The sequence below is a fragment of the Cebus imitator genome, unplaced genomic scaffold (genome assembly GCF_001604975.1).
Source record: "Cebus imitator isolate Cc_AM_T3 unplaced genomic scaffold, Cebus_imitator-1.0 Scaffold6, whole genome shotgun sequence".
Classification (NCBI taxonomy): domain Eukaryota; kingdom Metazoa; phylum Chordata; class Mammalia; order Primates; family Cebidae; genus Cebus; species Cebus imitator.
The window spans coordinates 5,771,892-5,792,066 of NW_016107321.1; the positions used below are offsets into that span (position 1 = coordinate 5,771,892).

At 42.1% G+C, this 20,175-nt stretch overlaps 1 protein-coding gene across 1 annotated transcript; it reads left to right on the plus strand.

Moving 5' to 3' along the window:
• The first annotated feature begins 540 nt into the window (after positions 1 to 540).
• On the plus strand, positions 541 to 11,380 carry LOC108311033 (T cell activation RhoGTPase activating protein). The gene is made up of 10 exons (XM_017538285.2): positions 541 to 803; positions 1,467 to 1,551; positions 1,640 to 1,693; positions 2,017 to 2,083; positions 3,393 to 3,559; positions 4,251 to 4,412; positions 4,934 to 5,043; positions 6,443 to 6,638; positions 7,514 to 7,628; positions 8,596 to 11,380. The coding sequence occupies exons 1-10, from the start codon at positions 667 to 669 to the stop codon at positions 9,891 to 9,893; spliced, it is 2,391 nt and encodes a 796-aa protein (XP_017393774.1). The 5' UTR covers positions 541 to 666; the 3' UTR covers positions 9,894 to 11,380.
• Positions 11,381 to 20,175: the final 8,795 nt, after the last annotated feature.

Sequence of the window (20,175 nt, forward strand, 5' to 3'; positions counted from 1 at the left end):
CATCTCCTTCCTATTTCAAATTGGTCTGATCAAAGGAATTTTTTGTTTGTTTTCCTTCCGTGTCAGAACTACAGCTGCTCTGACTGTAAAGTGTTAATATTTTTGACCAGGAGTTACAGAAAGGAGAAACTGACAGTTGACTTGAGGGAGCTTTCTTCCTACTTCCAAAGGAAACTAACCTGGCTTTGGATGGTAATCAGTCCTCAAGGGAGGGACGGTCTCAAGTTTCTTTCTGGTTCTGTAACAGTGTCCCACATCCAGGAGTGCTAATCAATGTGTGGTGCTGGTGGACAGAGCAGACGGCACATGGGAGGGGAAACAGCATCCAAACAGGATGCAAATAAAGACACTTGAAATTACCACTTTAGAAAATAAAGTGATGTTTATGCCCAGAATAACACAATTTCTTGTTCACACATCCCACCTATGACATTAATCACAGCCTTCACCTATGGGCTGAATGTCATCTTTTCCACTGCTAGTAGTTTACAGATTTTTTTTACTTTGAAATGGAAGAGGAAAAAAAAAAAAAAAAGCTGCCTTAAAAGGAATGAGGAAGTGAGAGCTCTTCAGTGTCTGGCTGGCTCCGTCCGTGTGACAGCCCATGATGTTCTTTCCGGTCTCGGTAATATTCTGAATTTCCACCTGCCCGCCCCCTCGCTTATAATGCAGAGCATGTGTAGGGAGACCAGCTCAGTCTTTCTCTCTCCCAGTGGACTAGAAGGAGCAGAGTGTCATGCTGTTTCTCCCATTCTCCACAGCTCACCGGATGTAAAAGAACTCTGGCTAGAGACCCTCCAAGGGTAAGTACTATAAATTAACATGTCTAGAAATTATAAGCTGCCCAGCAAGTCACAGGTCACTCAGCTCATAGGCAACAGAAAATAGCTATACCGTGGAATGTGCTCTCACTTTATAAAGTCTCAGGACACAGAAAGCTTTGCTTCAATGTGAAGGCTGCACCTCTTTGGTGTAGGGATTCTGTAAATGTTATCTTCATTTCATGTTTACTATTGTAGCATCCCAGTGATACATTTTTTTCCTTTTTGGGTTAGATGAGAAAATCCATGAAAAGTACCTATTACTATAGCTGGCGTACAGTGAGCACTCCCAAAAAAATGTTAATGTTAATTTAAAATGTTAATGTAACTGATATCCGGATAATCTCTTGAAAGGAATGGAATAAATTAATAACAACGTTTAAAATGGTGAAGATAGTTGGCTTAAATAATTTTGAAATAATTGTGTTCAGATGCTGTTCTTAACAGCCTAAGACATCTGGTAACATAGAACTGACTTGAAATGAAAACTTGTCTACGTAGTAGATTTATTCCAAAGTAAAGGCAATTGAAAAAATAGAAAATAAACATATAGTCTCAAACTCTGTGCTTTGGCAAAGTGGCACTGAAAGTGGCCAACCTACTACGAGTGTCCCTCCTGACCCCTTTCCATATGATTCGTTGTAGACACAGTCAAAGTCGCATGGGAGTGAAATTCACCCCTGGACCGTCCGCCCCAACACTGATGAAGTTGAGAAGCAGCCACAATGCTGTGAGTGACCCTCTCACATTTATTGATTCACATTTCCTACAGGCAAGAGCCAAAAGATGTTTACCTAATTTTATTTTCTCTCTTTTAGCCAAAAACACTAAATGCCAATAATATGGAGACACTAATCGAATGTCAATCAGAGGTAAGAAAGTAATTTTTAAAACTTTTTATCTGTACTGTGAGAAGGTGAAAAACTTTCTGTTTTAATTGAATATTATTGGGGTTGAATATTAATCATCAGAGTAGTAAGTCAACATCATACATGTAGTAAATTAAACACATTAGTTAGGATCTTATATGATGACAATCAAGACTTTACTATTGCTTCTAGAAGCTAGAAAAAACATCAATGCAATCTACTGACTTAACTTTTAATATGAATAAAATGTTGTATGTGTGTTTTATGGGGAAAGACTGGATAGGTTTCTGCAGTCACTATTTTTAACAGAAATAAATATATTTTAGGGTGATATCAAGGAACATCCCCTGTTGGCGTCATGTGAGAGTGAAGACAGTATTTGCCAGCTAATTGGTGAGTTTTGAAAACATACTGATCTTTTATGTAAGTGCTAACAACCAGTGTTCTTGGTTTGCAAAACCACAGCGCTTTTACTCTGCTAGGAATTTTTTTGTACAAGTGTTCTGTTAAAGACCGCAGAACATTAACCCTTAAATTGCGGGTATGCTCCAACTCACTAGAGCAAGTGCTGGGAGAGCAAAGAGCCTCTCCATAGAGAATCCCCCGGTTCTGCCAAGGGTTTTTCCTGCGGTTCAATCTCCTGGCCATGTATGTCAGCATGCATACATTTGAAAAACACACAGTGTCTTTTCCATTTTCTTCCTTCTCTTATGGGGAATGCATCTAAGAGCCTATGAAGCAACTGCTGCTGATCTCAAACCCCAAAGGACCCACCATTCGCTCTCAATTTTTTTCATAATGCCTTCATTATAATGTAACCCTGACCCAGTTCTCCTGAACCATAAAGACTGGCCTCTTCTTTCTCATCAAGCTTCCACTTGCCAATCTAAAATGTACAGGAAGATATGCCAATGCATTTAGAAAAACATAGCCTTTATAATTAGTAAAAACGGAGAAGGAAGGAAAAGAAAAGGAAATTTTTGAGATGTAATCTCCATTGCACATGCATCTTGTTGATTTCAGAAGGTCGGAATATCTTGAAAACGTTTTGCTGATAATTCCCAGTTGCCAGGTCTACCTTCAAGCCTTCCCACAGCGATTTGCATTTGCCTCTGTCCTAAAGCAGCAACCTGGAAAACCCAGGTGACAAGTCACCTGGATGAATGAATGGTGTTAGTTCCCTCTAGTGGCTGCTTAGTGCGTGGTTGCAGAGGGTTGGGGCTAGCCCTGCTAAGCGCCTTCGAAAAGATATTGAGCAAGTCACTTCCTTGCCTTTTAAGTTTCGTTTTCCTCGCCAATTAAAGGAGAAAATTAAAATAATCTATTTCATATCAGAAATGTCCTCTATAGTTATTCCAGCTGGTAGTTTAAGATGATTGTTTATGATCTGCACAGTCAGGTTTTGCTAATTTTCTGCAGCAAACAGCTGGAAAGGGTGAAAACAGGAAAGGTGGAGGCTTTGAGGAACCCTGGTGTTGATGTTTAGGGTCTGGTTGCCCTGGTAATAGTGTGGTTGTTTATCGGTTGGTTTTCTAGTTTAAGATTCACGCCCTTTGCTTTCTCAAGTTTTCAAAATTATTTTTCTCACATGGCATACTATAGACCACATTATGTGGCCAACGATATCCATTTTCTTACCTGGATCTTTACTTATTAATATTGTAATCTAATTTTTCTCATTGCCTTGTTTTTTTGGCTGTAGAAGTTAAGAAGAGAAAGAAGGTGCTCTCCTGGCCCTTTCTCATGAGAAGGCTCTCCCCTGCATCAGACTTTTCTGGGGCTTTGGAGACGGACTTAAAAGCATCGCTATTTGATCAGCCCTTGTCAATTATTTGTGGTGACAGTGACACACTCCCCAGACCTATCCAGGTAGGTGTGCATTTTCTCATAAACCTACTTCAGTCTTCAACTGGACATGCAAAATACTTGGGAAATCTGAATATCATTCTCTTACTAAGTTTGTAGGGACTGATCTGCCGTATTTTCCCCCCTTGGGCATGGCACTCCCACATATGCACACAGTCAGAAGAATATCTGACTGCTTCCGTTACAGAAATTAGTTGTTTTTACCAATGAGCTCAGAGCGATGGACCTTCCATTTCTCTGACTTCACAAAGCGAAGGATGCTGAACATTTGTAGCTTCTGAAAAGCCAAAAGGAGGGGATAGAGTATAGACTTTGTGACCCAAAACCAATGTTCACATAGAAATATTTTAAAGGAGAGAAGTCCAAGGTGATTTTAGAAAGTGCGAAATTAGAGTTTTCACAATTTGCCTCCTCTTAGAAAAATAGCAGCGTTGAGGAAGACCATTGATAGCAACTGGACTGAAAGCAAAATCTGACGTTAATATTCCTGTTAAGACCGTCTTAGTGTGCTAGAGAAGATAACTAACTTTTAGGGAGAGGATATTTCATGACAAGTAAAGTCGGAGACTCTTCGTGTACCTTATTTTAATTCTTTCTGCAACCTACACATAAATACTCATCCATTAGTAGCAGCACAAGGTGTGTCTTCGGACCAAGAGTAACCCTTTCCTGTTCCTATTCCTGTTTCCTTTAGGACATTCTCACTATTCTGTGCCTTAAAGGCCCTTCAACTGAAGGGATATTCAGGAGAGCGGCCAATGAGAAAGCCCGCAAGGAGCTGAAGGAGGAGCTCAACTCCGGGGGCGCAGTGGATCTGGAGAGGCTCCCCGTTCACCTCCTCGCTGTGGTCTTTAAGGTGAGTTCAGCACACTCGGCGCCAAATAACCTGCCACAGGCCCTGACACGCTGGTTCTCAGGATACAAGAAATAAGCTCTTCTCCCCACGCAGCAAGGTACACTGATACTGGAGTTTAATTTTTTTCATTAAGTCCTTTATTTATTTAGTTAGTAAGCACCTCTGTTTCTGTGACCTCAGATGCAAACAGAAAGTGAAGGATTGTGCTCTCCCAAAACTTCACCAAGTAAGGGCGATTTGCTTGTCCCGTGGCAGAATCCATATGCCAAAATCCAGTAGCCCCTCAGAACACACCCAGCTGGGGATGGTGCCTCTGACTCTGCTTGATGTTAGAAAGTTGCAGAGAGGCCAGGGGAGTTGGAGAGAGGGTCCCCTGGATCAATCAAATGCAGGAAGGAAAGGGAACAATCTATGATAGGCTAAGCATACAGCACCCTGTGATGGAACAAAAACCAGGTGAAAATGAGGACATGGGACATCGTACAGTACCGATAGGCCAACAGCCCGCTCTCCTCCCCCAGGACTTCCTCAGGAGCATCCCCCGGAAGCTACTTTCAAGCGACCTCTTTGAGGAGTGGATGGGCGCTTTGGACACGCAGGAGGAGGAGGACAGAATCGAAGCCCTGAAAGAGTAAGTCATCAGAGTCACCAGGGACTGCCAGGTCCTCGTCGCCTCTGTCTTTTGAGTCTCTACGCAACTCTCTAAATGCTTCCTGATCCCTGTTTCATGAGAATTGTGATGTTTAGGGAATCCGAGTGGAATTGCTCATCCACTCCCAGAATAAAAACCAGGGGGTGCTCTGGACTTTTGAATTTTAATTTTAGCCAAATGAAAGGAAATATTTCTTCAAAAAGTAGAAAGTGAACTTCAAGACTCACAAATCCCAAGAGGTAGGGAAGTCTAAAAATGTAAGATGTTCAAAAAGGCATGAGATCAAATCAGACCTGAAACTTTAACAGAGGCTAATCAGCAAAGTGTAGGAATTTGGGGTTATCTTTAAGCTACATTTACCAGTGTCATGCAAGCCAAGAGTTCTCCTGTAAAACATCCCTTAGGATGCAGCCAGGCAATCTGGGGTGGGGGTGGGGGGATTGTTTTGTTCATAAAATTTCATAGCATATCTTATCTTCTTACAATAACACAAAATGAAAACTATATAAGAACAAATGCCAGTGAGAGTAAAAATAATAACATATGCAATGGAAAGTGTGATCTGTTAGTGACTAGAGAATTCTAAAATCCCAGCTTTGAAATGTCAGCACAGTGTCACATCCTATGAAAGTCTATCTATATGTTATAATTGTTTACAACTGAAGGCATTAGAATGTCTGTCCCAAAAATGAAAATCCTAAGAGTATCACAATGAGTTTCTACCTAGACATAAGGCATTTTGATAACAATTCCTTCTTCTGAGAAATGAAAATGATCACCATTTCATTTTTTGAGAAAGTGAGACATTAAGAAGTGTAATTTCTTATCATGAGAAACAATGTTGCGATTTAAGTGCCGCCTTATTATGAACAGGCCCTTAGAAACTGATTTGGTCTTCATAAAGATTTCTCAGAATGTTGTAAAAATGTGTCATCTTTGTTTGGTAATTGTAGGTTTTTTGTTTGTTTGTTTGTTTTGTTTTGTTTTAAGGCAAGAAAACCAGTCTAGCAGTGTTAGAAATAAATTTTACATGGCTAAATGATTACTCAACAAAACTGTTTTCTAAATGTAAAGGCAAATGCTGGTGTTTAATGCAGACTGGCTTCACCATTTTAGCTCTGTATCAATAATAAAGGGCTGTGTTGTTGGTGTCCCAGTTTTAAAGGCCAGTTTCTCAGCTCTTTGAGACCTGTGGTCAACCAGTCTCACTCTGTGTCAGTTGCCAATGGAAGTATCTGAATGAGCATTTCACAATATGACTTGTGAAAATGCACCTTCCTCATTTTAAAGGAAGTCTGGTTTTGGCAGAAACTTTCAGTTTGCCACACTAAAGACCATTCGCCTTTTTGGAAACTAACATCCCTTGACTTTATCCCAGGGTTGCAGATAAGCTCCCACGGCCCAACCTCCTGCTGCTCAAGCACTTGGTCTATGTGCTGCACCTCATCAGCAAGAATTCCGAGGTCAGCAGGATGGACTCCAGCAATCTGGCCATCTGCATTGGACCCAACATGCTCACCCTGGAGAATGACCAGAGTCTGTCGTTTGAAGCCCAGAAGGACCTGAACAACAAGGTTTGTCCTGCTCACTGATCAGAAATCCCCAACTTACGATCTCACCGTCTGTTTGCAAAAGCCAAGCAGTAAAATGCTTCTGAATTTCTCCAGCTGACTCAGCATCACAGGGAAAATATAAAATGCAAAATGGTTTTGTCATAGCTCCACTCTCTCAGATGCATTATCTAATGAAACTGAATAAATCTATGTCTTCTGCCATCTGTGAGAAAGATGAGTACTGCAAGTGTTTACATCTGTATCTCCCGATATAGAAAAGCCCTTTGGTTTTTGTGTTTTGTACACTATCGTCTATCAGTTTATCGATTTGGGAAACCACTTACTTAAATGAGACTTTTATTAATACTTTAAAACAAATTTTTTTAAGATCTTAAATTTAAAATGCATGTCTCAAATACCAAGTAGTATCTAACTTTAATGTATATGATTGTTGGCACACCTGTAATCCCAGCACTTTGGTAGGCCAAGGCAGGTGAATTGCCTGAGTTCAGGAGCTCGAGACCAGCCTGGGCAACATGATGAAACCGTGTCTCCACTAAAAATACAAAAAATTAGCCGGGCGTGGTGGCACGTGCCCATAGTCCCAGCTACTTGAAAGGCTGAGGCAGGAGAATCAATTGAGCCCGGGAGGCAGAGGTTTCAGTGAGCCAAGACTGTGCCACTGCGCTCCAGCCTGGCAACAGAGGGAGAGCATGTCTCAAAAAAAAAAAAGTATATGACTGTTACCAAATTTCTGTATGCCCTTTTCAGACACATAAAGATCTTGAATTCTCATTTTGGCACCTGACCCCACCGTGTCCCCATTCTTCCTCACCTCCCTAAAAAGAGAAAAAAAAAAGCCTTCAAGCTGACAAACTGCTTACTTTTCCTCCCAGGTGAAGACATTGGTGGAATTCCTCATCGATAACTGTTTTGAAATATTCGGGGAGAACATTCCAGTGCATTCCAGTATCACTTCTGATGACTCCCTGGAGCACACGGATAGTTCAGGTATGGAATGTGCTATCATTTGATTGCAATTGTAGGGAAAAGTTTGTGCCAGTCTGTCACACGTAAAGCATCTCTGGTATTTGAGGCAGAAGTTACCTTCACAAATCACCAAGTCAGACTAGACTCCAGTCCGTTAGGAAGTCGTTAAACATGAAGACCCTGCTCCAGGCTTTTCCTGCACACATCCTCAGACCACACTCTCCGGCTTCCTAGTATAGTTCGCAAATCACTTCTAATTTCCTGGCGCTACCTTTAGCTCTAGAGTTGGGGTGAGAAACTTTTGTTTCCACTTCATGGGCTCTGACTCCATTACAATGGAAATGTGTCCAGGAGCAGTTTTAAAAATTAAGATCAATAAATTTTCAACGAAATGCTGCTCTCTCCTATTATTTCTCCCTCTCTCTCTCTCCACCAGCCGCCTTCCTCCCTCTTTTACTCATTTCCTTTTCCTATTTTTCTTCTGATCTTAAAATAAATTCAGAAAGAAAAAACCTTTCATGTGGTATATTTCTTGTCATAGAAGCCTCTAAGTAGTTCTGCTAATAAATCACCTGATGCCGTGACTAGTATGAACAGGGCAAACTGTAAGCAAAATTCATTTCTGAAAGAACCTGAATGGACGGGCACGATGGCTCACACGTGTAATCCCAGCACTTTGGGAGGCCAAGACAGGTGGATCACCTGAGGTTGGCAGTTCAAAACCAGCCTGGCCAACATGGTAAAACCTCATGTCTACCTAAAATAGAAAAAATAGTTGGGCATGGTGGCAGGCGCCTGTAATCCCAACTACTCAGGAGGCTGAGGCAGGAGAATCGCTTGAACCCAGGAGGCAGAGGTTGCAGTGAGGCAAGATCACATCACTGTACTCTAGCCTGGGTGACAAAGCGAGACTCTGTCTCAAAAAATATATATAAATACAAATAAATAAACCTGAGCAAATGTTCAACTGCTCCCTGACTTCCCCCAGACGTGTCGACCCTGCAGAACGACTCAGCCTACGACAGCAACGATCCCGATGTGGAATCCAACAGCAGCAGTGGCATCAGCTCTCCCAGCCGGCAGCCCCAGGTGCCTATGGCCACAGCTGCTGGCTTGGACAGCAGGGCCCCACAGGAAGCCCGAGAAGTCAGCCCAGAGCCCATCATGAGCACCATCGCCAGGCTGAAAAGCTCCCTTGCACAGCCGGACAGGAGGTACTCAGAGCCCAGCACGCTGTCCTCCCAGGAGTGCCTCGAGAGCCAGGTGACAAACCAAACACTGACAAAGAGCGAAGGGGACTTCCCCATGCCTCAGGCAGGCTCTCGTTTGGAAAGTGAGGAGGTTGAAGACCCATTTCCAGAGGAGGTCTTCCCTGCAGTGCAAGGCAAAACCAAGAGGCCAGTGGACCTGAAGATCAAGAACTTGACCCCGGGGTCAGTGCTCCCACGGGCACTGGTTCCCAAAGCCTTCTCCAGCAGCGAGCTGGACGCGTCCTCTGACAGCTCCCCTGTGGCTTCTCCTTCCAGTTCCAAAAGAAATTTCTTCAGCAGACATCAGTCTTTCACCACAAAGACGGAAAAAGGCAAGCCCAGCAGAGAAATTAAAAAGCACTCCATGTCTTTCTCCTTTGCCTCTCACAAAAAAGTGCTGACCAAAACCTCCAGCACCGGGTCTGGGAAATCGCAAGACTTTTCAAGGGACCACGTCCCAAGGGGTGTTAGAAAGGAAAGCCAGCTTGCCGGCCGAATCGTGCAGGAAAATGGGTCTGAAACCCACAACCAAACAGCCCTCGGCTTCTGCATGAGACCCCACACCCTCTCGGTGGATGAAGTGTTCCAAGGAGCTGACTGGGAGGGGCCGGGATGCCCACCCTCTTATGAAGAGGCCATGCAGGGCCCAGTGGCCCGACTGGCATCCTACGGGAGCCAGACCGTGGGAAGCATGACCGTGGCGGGCATGAGGGCGAGGATGCTGGTGGGGGACTGCCTCCTACCCGCTCTTCCACCTGCTCACCACACAGGGCACTCAAGACATAGGGACAGCAAAGAGCCACTGCCTGGCCACGGACTCTCTCCCCTGCCTGAGCAATGGACACAGAGCGGAACTGTCCATGCTTCTGTGGACTCTCTGGGGCACGTGGCTGGCCCAGGGAGACCTGAGCTCCTCCGGCTGAGGACCGTCTCTGAGTCCATGCAGAGGAGTAAGCAGGACTGTCTCGTGCGACGATGTAGCCAGCCAGTCTTTGAGGCTGACCAATTCCAATATGCTAAAGAATCGTATATTTAGGAGGGGGGCCATACGCCGTGCCATAGCTTGTGCTATCTGTAAATACGAGACTTGTAAAGAACTGCCTTTAGATTCTGTTTTTAAAAGATCTTGAATAAGCTCCTTTAGAAAGTTGTGCAAAGCCCTCCTCCGTGAGGATAGCTACACCATGGCCATGGCGCATAAGATAGTCTGTGTGTACCTGGATTTGTGCAATATGTAACAAATGTATAAAATTATTATAGATAAGGCGTTAGGTGCAAAGAATGTCTACTTAATCCCTGCACCCGTGTGTGGTCTTGCAGTGAAGTACATTGCTGTTCCTTGCTTCCTGGGGCATTTTTCTCTTGGTTAGTGTTTAAAAATCATCTTTGCTTTTTCAGTGGGGCCTCAAATGTCACCCCAATTTTCACATTTTCCACAAACTCCATTTAGGGAGAAATGTTTAAATCTCTGATATAAGTTTACTCTATACCAGAGTCAACTGTACATTACTATATATAAGCAGCCTTGCAGTAACTAATCACCATCATAGAAGATAGAAGCAGACTGCAAGGAACAGAGTTGAGTGTCTGGAGTCATCAAAGGCATTAAAAACTCCTGTAAAAGCAGAGGCCATAGCAAAAATCATGAAAAGCACTTCAACATGTCCATCCAATCATCCAATTAAATTTGGGTAAATTAGTGAAAATGTATTACGTCAATATTAGCACTTTGAGTTTCTTTGTAGTTCATGATATCTTATCCAATAGTGTGGAGGTAAATAATTTTATATACATTGGGGGTCATATATAAAACTTCAATGTAATTTCACTACAATAAATTGCCTTCCTTATTTGAAAGTAAAAATGTTCAGTTTTTGTTGACATGCTACCTCCTTTCCCCCAATTAATAGAAATCCACCAAGAAAGCAATTCACGTATTGGTTCACTCAACAAGCATTTATTGAATATATATTCACTATTTGAGACTAATAGCAAGACTGGGGATCTAGTTTAGGAAGGAAGACTCCCTGTTCTCCAGAATTTGCAAAACCATAAAAAAGTACCGATTTTAAGCCATTTTTTTTCAGCAAGCAGTCATTCTGACAAAAAAAATCAGTACACAAATACAGAATAATATAACAAATGTAATATTTCTCATTTCCAGTGAATTAAACTTTCCAGTTTCTCATCTCATTTTTAGGATGCTCAGTTTGCTTAATTATTGGCAAACATAATGGTAAAATGTTTGCAATGTATTAGAACTTTACTGCTCAATTATTAAGATTTTCTGCAGTATCTTAGATACTGGACTTCAATTTTCCTTATTTTATCAAATTTTTTAAATAATCATGTACACTTTTGATTTGTTATAGAAATATTTTGTGTTGGGTAGCTGCCAGATGGTGAAAACCTAGTCTTTTCAGAGATGATTTCTCAATAATGTTATGCGAAGTTAATAATGTTATAAAATAGACTGCTCAAGACAGCACACCCAGGACTAATATAAAAATACTTTATTGATGGGCCAGGCGTGGTGGCTTATTCCTGTAATCCCAGCATTTGGGGAGGCTGAGGCAGACAGATCACCTGAGGTCGGGGGTTCGAGATCAGCCTGGCCAACATGGTAAAACCCCGTCTCTACTAAAAATACAAAACTTAGCCAGGTGTGGTGGCAGGTGCCTGTAATCCCAGCTACTTGAGAGGCTGAGGCAGGAGATTCACTTGATTCCAGGAAGCACAGGTTGCAGTGAGCCGAGATCATGCTACTGTACTCCAGCTTGGGTGACAGAGTGAGACTCGGTCTCAAAAAATTAAAATAACAAATAAAAAAATAAAAATACTTTATTAATCACTAATAATATATAAATTTCATGGGGCAGAGCCTACCTGACAGCTAACTTAGGAAAAGTAGCCCTTTTCCCGAGTGGGTCACTAAGAGCAATAGTTACAATTTCAGCATCTACCAAGTGCCAGGCACGTGCTAAGTATTTCAGCAGTAAGAAAACAATCCTCTGCCTCAAATAATAGCCACTTCTTACCAAGAGTCAGAGAATTCCCATCAGTAGACCACTAAGACTACAAACCAGGAAGTTGCGAATGTATTCCCACTTTACCACTCACCTGACCTCCATGTGACCCTACTCAGGTCACGAAAACCCTACCCAAATTTCCTTATTTTAAAAAAGTGGAATGAAACTGGCAGTCCTCTACACACATTTTGCTGACGAATGTTTAGGAGCTCCCTGCCCAAGCAAATGTTGTTGTTAGTCTTTGGATAGTTGGTGCAGACACTAACAGTTGACTATTTCAAATACTGCACAGTGCAGTAGCCCCACTCCTATCTACCCAGTCCGTCGGCCTTTCAAATAGGTTTTCCAATCTGGCTCCCAGGTATATTCGTTTTGGAGAGCTGCTGTAAAAAGTACCATAGACTGGGCGGCTCAGACCACAGAAATGTATGTCTCACAGTTCTGAAATCCAGAAGCCCAAGATCAGAGTTTCAGCAGGGTGGGTTCCTTCTGGGGCTGTGAGGGAGCATGGCTCCAGGGCGCTTCCTTAGCATAGATGGCCTCCTCCTCCCTGTGCCTCTCCACATCATCTTCCCTCTACATGAGTCTGTCTCCAAATTTCCCCGTCTTCTAAGGACACCAGTTATACTGGATGAGGGCCCATGCTAACACCCTCATTTTACCTCTTTAAAGGCCCCACCTCCCAATATAGACACATTCTGAGATATTGGGGACTCGGATTTCAACATATGAATTTGGATGGAGCAAGATACAATTCAACCCATAACACCAAGTTTTTCAAGATGGTACTTAATGATACCTTGAATATGCCAATGATTTTAATATTTCACCACAACCAGAGAGCTAGGGCTTCTAGTGAGATTTGGATGACATTAAAATGGTGCTTTAGTCCAGGATCCAGGAACACCAGAGTTCTGTCCTCCATAGGCTTCCTAAGGGCCCACACTAATGACTAATGGGACAATCACAGATGCACCTGACACCCCCGTGCAAAGTGTATAGTAAAACCAGGTTGGAAGTCAGGGTCTAACTAGGAGCTTAAACTTAAATTCAGGTCTGAGTCCCTGGGAGATGCTCTCTTCTCTGGTAAAGAGGGGGAGAGATGGATGACCCATGATACACGGATTATCTGTGATGACACACTGTGTCCCCCATCCACGCACCAGCACTACTGAGGACTGAAAGAAATGAAAACTTGATCTAGAAATGTTGACTTGTGGAAGTTAACCAAAGTTAGGTGCTTTTGTGGGAGCTTAGCAAAACTAAAACCACACCAGAACTTAAACGCAACAAATACAGCACCTGTGTTACACTAGGGACCTTTGGAAGCTGAAGTAGCAGCTATGCTTTGTAGCACTAACAAAACAAACAATAGCTAATCCCCACAGTGCATCCCATGGCCATAGATAGAATGTACAAAGAGCTACAAACACTGTTTGTCCTTAGGTTTTTTCCTAAATTAAAAGAATACATTGACAGATAAATTCTTCTGATTGCGATCTCACTGAAGAATCACCAGTACATGCTTCCCTCCTGAAAGGTCTGACAGAAACTCACGTCAGATGGGATTCACATGTTTCAAGTTTCTTTTTTAATTAAATTATGTAATCTTAACGATTCCTCTGCAAAAAGAGAATTACTGAGGAATCAGAGGTATAAACATTTTGCTGGAGTTGGGAGTGAATCACTTTTTAGCAATATTTTAAATGTGGACTGAACTTCTGCATTGTTCACTCCAGAGTAAAAATTAAATGTAAATAAGAAAAAAACGAATAGGATGAAGTGCTTCCTCCTAAGACTGTAAGCTACAGAAAGGGGGGCATTGTAGGACAAGCAAACTTGCAAAATGCAAAATCTGGCCAGAAACAGGAAATACAGAATGTCAACATCTCCGTGGAAAAAGAAAGACGCATTGACACAGAAAGAATATACGACCCAAATTCACAGAACCTGAGTCTGTGAATACCCCAAAATCTGCTCCCATGCACAGGGCACTAACCCTGTCTGAGCCCCAGTTTCTCCATCTATCAGATGAGGGTAATGATAACCTGCATCAGTTACGGAACACATGTAACGAAAACCCAGACAATGGAGGCTTAAATGAGGAGGTTTGTGTGCTCTATGAAAAGAACAGGCCGGCAGTCCAGGGCTGGGATGAAGGCACATGACCTCCTCCGGCGCCAGGTTCCTTCACACTCAGAGCCAGTTTCATGGGCCTGTGGCCTGTGGCCTCTGGACCCAATGCTGGGGTAATTCTCTGCTATAGGCATTTTTAGAGCATTAATAATTGCTGAACAGGAGCCCTGCATTTCACTTTGCACTGGGCCCTGCAAATTATGTAGCCAGCCTTGTTCACAACTTTCTAGTCTACCATCCTTTCTGGAAACATAATCCTTTTCCCCTAGCCTTTCCCTCCAGATCCCAAGCAGGAATTTTCTGCTCAATAACCTCTACCTCCATCCAGAGACCAGAACTTAGTACATGGCTACTCTTATCAGCAGAGGAACCTAAAAATATAGTTTTTATAGCAAATTGCCTCTTCCAGCAAAATCAGTAGGAAAGAAGGAGCAGATGGATGCTGTGTAAGGCCTTGACACAAAAATCAAATAAAAGAGATCGTAGGTATACATCCAAATTTAGTTGTCATAATGATTAAAAAGGCAGGATAAAGTAGACTATTTACTCAGTACAATGAGACTATTGAAAATATTCCATATGATGAGGAATAATAAAAAGATAAAGCAGATAATCATCTCAGGAGTATTTCAATTATTTGTATGCTCATTGTGAGAATTTTATAATTATACAGCAGTAGTTTTAAGTAAAATAAATTACTTATACATATATATATACATATATATGTAATAAAATAGAAATCAATGAACATAATTTTTTAAAATATATGTCTATCTCAGACCAAAAGGCAGTATCAGACTTCATAAGGAAACACTAGAAGCTCCCTTGAAGTCAGAAAAAAGTCTGGTTGGCACTACTTCCTTCTATTATCGAGCACACTCTGGAGGTACTGTCTAAAGCAACCAGACAAGAGAAAGAAATCAGAAAAACAAAAATTGTGAGAGAGGAGGTAGGGCTATGACTGTTTACAAATTATATAACTGGATATCTGGAAAATTCATGAGAATCAACTAAAAACAAAAAGTACTAGAAATAAAACACATTCAGCAAGCAAGGTGTAAAATAAATGCCTAGAGATCAAAAGCCTCTGTGAATACTAACAACAGCTAGAAAATGTAAAGAAAGAAAAGGCCCCATGTACATTCGCAACAAATAGGAATAAAGTTAGCAAAACCAGTCTTTAATAAGATAGAAATCAGTGAACAGGATTTTTATAAATACATTTATCTCAGATCAAAAGGCAATATCAGACTTAATAAGGAAACAAAATGTTCCTGCAGGACGAAGTAGAGTTGAAGAAATAGAAGCACTTACTATATCTTTGGAGAGTAACATAAAAATCATAAAATACGTCAAGTGGTCCTAAGTTAATTTTTAAACTTAAGGTGATCTCGATTAAAAAAACAAAAAACAAACAAAAAAAAAAAACAGAAAGGGTTTTTTTTATTTTATTATTGTTGTTTTTGTTGCTCACTAGAACTAAAGAAACTGAATCCACGAAGCATATTTTAAAAATCAATAAGCCCTAATTGGACAAAAGACACTAGAAAAGAGGAGCAATGATGGAAAACTAGAAACCAGCCCTTCTAGATTTTTTTTTTTTTTTTTTTGAGACGGAGTTTCACTCATGTTACCCAGGCTGGAGTGCAATGGCTTGATCTCGGCTCACCGCAACCTCCGCCTCCTGGGTTCAGGCAATTCTCCTGCCTCAGCCTCCTGAGTAGCTGGGATTACAGGCACGCGCCACCATGCCCAGCTAATTTTTTGTATTTTTAGTAGAGACAGGGTTTCACCATGTTGACCAGGATGGTCTCGATCTCTTGACCTCGTGATCCACCCACCTCGGCCTCCCAAAGTGCTGGGATTACAGGCTTGAGCCACCGCGCCCGGCCAGCCCTTCTAGATTTTAAGCCACACTCAACTCTTTTGGGAACTGGAGCTTGAGTAGACAGAGAACCTACAGAACAGAATGGAGGCAAATGCATACACGGCTTTGGTCTGCAAAGCTGGCAATTTCAATCAGTGAGGACTATAAAGACAATTCAATAAATGGTGTTGGTATAAATGGGTGGCCATTTGGGGGGTAAAAAACATTGGGACCATATCAACCTATGCTAGGGAAAATTCTGGATAGGTCGAAGATTAAACACGGAAAGTGAAAGAATCAAAGTTCTAAGAGAAATAAGGAAAAAATCATACATAATGTTAGAGTGGGAAGGCCTTGATAACATAACTTAAAATCCAAAAGACACAAAAGAAAATAATGACAAGTTAAAAACATAAAAATCAGGCTGGGTGCAGTGGCTCACACCTGTAATCCCAGCACTTAGGGAGGCCAAGGCAGGTGAATCATGAGGTCGAGAAATCGAGATCACCCTGGCCAACATGGTGAAACCCCATCTCTACTAAAACACAAAAAACTAGCCGGGCGTGGTGGTGCGTGCCTGTAATCCCAGGTACTTGGGAGGCTGAGGCAGGGGAATCGCTTGAACCCGGGAGGTGGAGGTTGCAGCCAGCCAAGATCACACCACTGCACTCCAGCCTGGCAACAGAACTAGACTCCATCTCTAAATAAATAAATAAATAAATAACAAAAACACCTGCATGAGTGAAACACCATAAACAAAATCAAAAGACAAATGACAAACTTGGGAAAATATTTGCATCTCATCTTACAGAAACAGAGCTAATTTGGTTTTAATGTATTTATGTTAATAGCTTCAGGGGTACAGGTGGGTTTTGGTAACATGAATGAATTGTACAGTGGTTAAATCTGGGATTTTAGTGGACCCATTGTCACCCAGATGGTGTACATTGTACCCAACAGGTACTTTTTCATCCCTTACCTTCCTCCTAACTTCCCCCATTTTGAGTCTCTAATGTCCACAGTACCACTCTGTATGGCTTTGTGAACCCATAGTTTACCTCCCACTTATAAGTGAGAACATGCAGTATTTGGCTTTCTGTTCCTGCATTAATTCAGTTAGGATAATGGCCTCTAGCTCCATCCATGTTGCTGCAAAGGACAGGATTTGATTCTTGGGACTAACTTTTATAACATATAAAGTTTCTATAAAAAGATAACGGAGAGAACAAAATTCAATAAAAAATGTGCAAGGGATATGAACAGCCAATACATAGAAAAAGAAAAGCAAATGGAACTGGGCATGGTGGCTCATGCCTGTCACCCCAGAGCTTTGGAAGGCTGAGGTGGGCAGACAGCTTGAGTCCATTAGAGACCAGCCTGGGCAACATAGTGAGACTCCCTCTCTATTTTAAAATATGTTTTGTTTTGTTTTTTAAGTAAATGGCCCTTTAACTTTTGAAAAGATACTCAAATTCACTCCTTTTTTTTTTTTTTGAAAACTAAACTACACAAAGACACTATTTCCCCATGAGATATGCAAAAATCTAAAAGTTTAATAATACACTGTGTTGATATGTACATCTGTGTAACAGGTGTACATCTAAATGTAGATATACACTTGTGTACATCTGTTATTAAATGTACTACTAAATGTTTGATTTTTGAACCTATTATAAATGAAATTGTTTTTCAATTCATTTTCCAGTGGTTTGCTGCTAAAATATAAGAACATAATTGGCCAGGCACAGTGGCTCACATCTGAAATCTCATCCTTTGTGAGGCTGAGGTGGGAAGATCACTTAAGGCCAGGAGTTCAAGACCAACCTGGTCAACAGAATAAGATCCCCATCTTGACAAAAATAAAAAATAAGCCGGGTATGGTGGCACATGCCTGTAGTCCCAGCTACTCGGGAGGCTGAGGTGAGAGGATTGCTTGAACCAAGGAGTTTGAGGCTACAGTGAGCTATAATCGTGCCACTGCACTCCAGCCTGCTTAACAGAGCAAGACCCTGCCTCTAAAATTTAAAAAAGAAAACAGAACTGATTTTTGTATTTTAATTTTATATACTTTGCCATATTTACTTACTACTTGATGTGGTTTGGCTCTGTGTCCCCACCCAAATCTCATATTGAATTGTGATCCTGAGTGTTGGAGGTGGGGCCTGGAGGGAGGTGATTGGATCATGGTGGTTTCCAATGGTTTAGCACCATCTCCCTACTGCTGTCTTGTGATGGAATTCTCATGAGATCTGCTTGTTTAAAAGTGTGTAGCACCTCCCCATTTTACTCTTTCTCACCTGCCATCATGTGAAGATGTGCTGGCTTCCCCTTCACCTTCTGCCATTATTGTAAGTTTCCTGAGGCCTCCCCAGCCATGCCTCCTATACAGCCTGCAGAACTGTCAATTAAACCTCTTTTCTTCATAGATTACCCAGTCTGAGATAGTTCTTTATAGCAGTGTGAGAATGGGGTAATACAGGAAATTGGTATCAAAGAAGTGGGGCATTGCTATGAAGATACCTGAAAATGTGGAAGCAGTTCTGGATGGGCAGAGATTGGAACGGTTTGGAAGGCTCACACTTATAAGAAGAAGACAGGAAGATGAGGGAAAGTTTGGAACTTCCTAGAGACTTGTTGAATGGTTTTGAACAAAATAGCGATAGTGAGATATGGACAATGAAGTCCAGGCTAAGGAGGTCTCAGATGGAGAGGAGGAACTTATTGGGAACTTGAGTAAAGGTCATTCTTGCTATGCTTCAGCAAAGAGACTGGTGGCATTGTGCCTATGCTCTAGGGATCTGTGGAAATTTGAACTTGAGAGAGACTATTTAAAGTATCTGGTGGAAGAAATTTCAAAGCAGCAAAGCATTCAAGAAGGGACCTGGCTGCTTCTAACAATATATGCTCATATGCATTCACAAAGAGGTGGTCTGAAATTGCAACTTATATTTAAAAGGGAAGCAGAGTATAAAGCTTGGAAAATCTGCAGCCTGACCTCCTAGTAGAAAAGAAAAACCTATTTTCTAAGAAGTAATTCAAGTCAGCTGCAGAAATTTACATTAAGTAAAAAGGAGCCGAATGTTAATTGCCAAGACAATGGGGAAAATGCCTCCAAGACATTTCAGAGACATTCATAGCTGCCCCTCCATTACAGGCCCGGAGAGCTAGGAGGGAGAAATGGTTTTGTGGGCCAGGCCAGGGCCTTACTGCTCTGTGCAGCCTTGGGACATGGTGCCCTGCATCCTAGCTGCTCCAGTTTCTGCCATGGCTAAAAGGGGCCACAGTACAGCTCAGGCCATTGCTTCAGAGAGTGTAAGCTTCAAGCCTTGATGGCGTCCCTTCAAGCCTTGATGGTGGTGTTGGGCCTGTGAATGCACAAAAGTCAGGAGTTGAAACTTGGGAGCCTCTGCCTAGATTTCAGAGGATGTATGGAAACACCTGGATGTCCAGGCAGAAGTCTGCTGCAGGACTAGATTCCTCATGGAGTACCTCAGCAAGGGTAGTGTGAAGGGCAGTTGTGGGTTTGAGCCCCCACCAAGTTCCCACTGGGGCACTGCCTAATGGAGCTGTGAGAAGGGAGTCATCATCCTCCAGACCCCAGGATGATAGAGCCACTGACAGCTTGCACTGTGCACCTGAAAAAGCTGCAGGCACTCAATCCCAGCCCATAAAAGCAGCCGTTAAGTGTTGTACCCTGCAAAGCCACAGGGGTGGAACTACCCAAGGCCTTGGGAGCCTACCCTTTGCACTGGTGTGCCTTGGATGTGAGACATGGAATCAAAGGAGTATTTTGGAGCTTGGAGATTTAATGACTGCCCTCCTCAGTTTTGCTTGCAAGAAGCCTCTAGCCCCTTTGTTTTGGCCAATTTATCCCTTTTGGAATGGGAGGATTTACTCAACGCCTGTATCAGCATTGTATCTTGGAAGTAACTAACTCGTTTCTTTATTTTACAGGCTCATAGGCCAGGGTATTGCAGTGTCTCTGATCAGACTTTGGACTGGGACTTCCAAGTTAATTCTGCAATGAGTTAAGAATTTGGAGGACCGTTGGGAAGGCATAATTGTTTTTTGAAATAAGAAAAGGACATGGCATTTGGTAGAGGCCAAGGGCAAAATGATATGGCTTGGTTTTGTGTCCTTATTCAAATCTCATGTTGAATTGTGATCTTCAGTGTTGGAAGTGCGGCCTGGTGGGAGGTGATTGAATCATAAGGGTGATTTCTAACGGTTTAGCACCATTCCTCCAGTACTGTCTTATGATAGAATTCTCACGAGATCTGCCTGTT

Excerpts from the sequence above, each read along its gene's own strand:
- LOC108311033 (XM_017538285.2), top strand. The coding sequence starts at position 667 with ATGCAGAGCATGTGTAGGGAGACCAGCTCAGTCTTTCTCTCTCCCAGT. Across the intron at positions 1,552-1,639 it reads TGAGAAGCAGCCACAATGCT|CCAAAAACACTAAATGCCAA; the intron begins GTGAGTGACCCT and ends TCTCTCTTTTAG. Across the intron at positions 3,560-4,250 it reads CACTCCCCAGACCTATCCAG|GACATTCTCACTATTCTGTG; the intron begins GTAGGTGTGCAT and ends TGTTTCCTTTAG.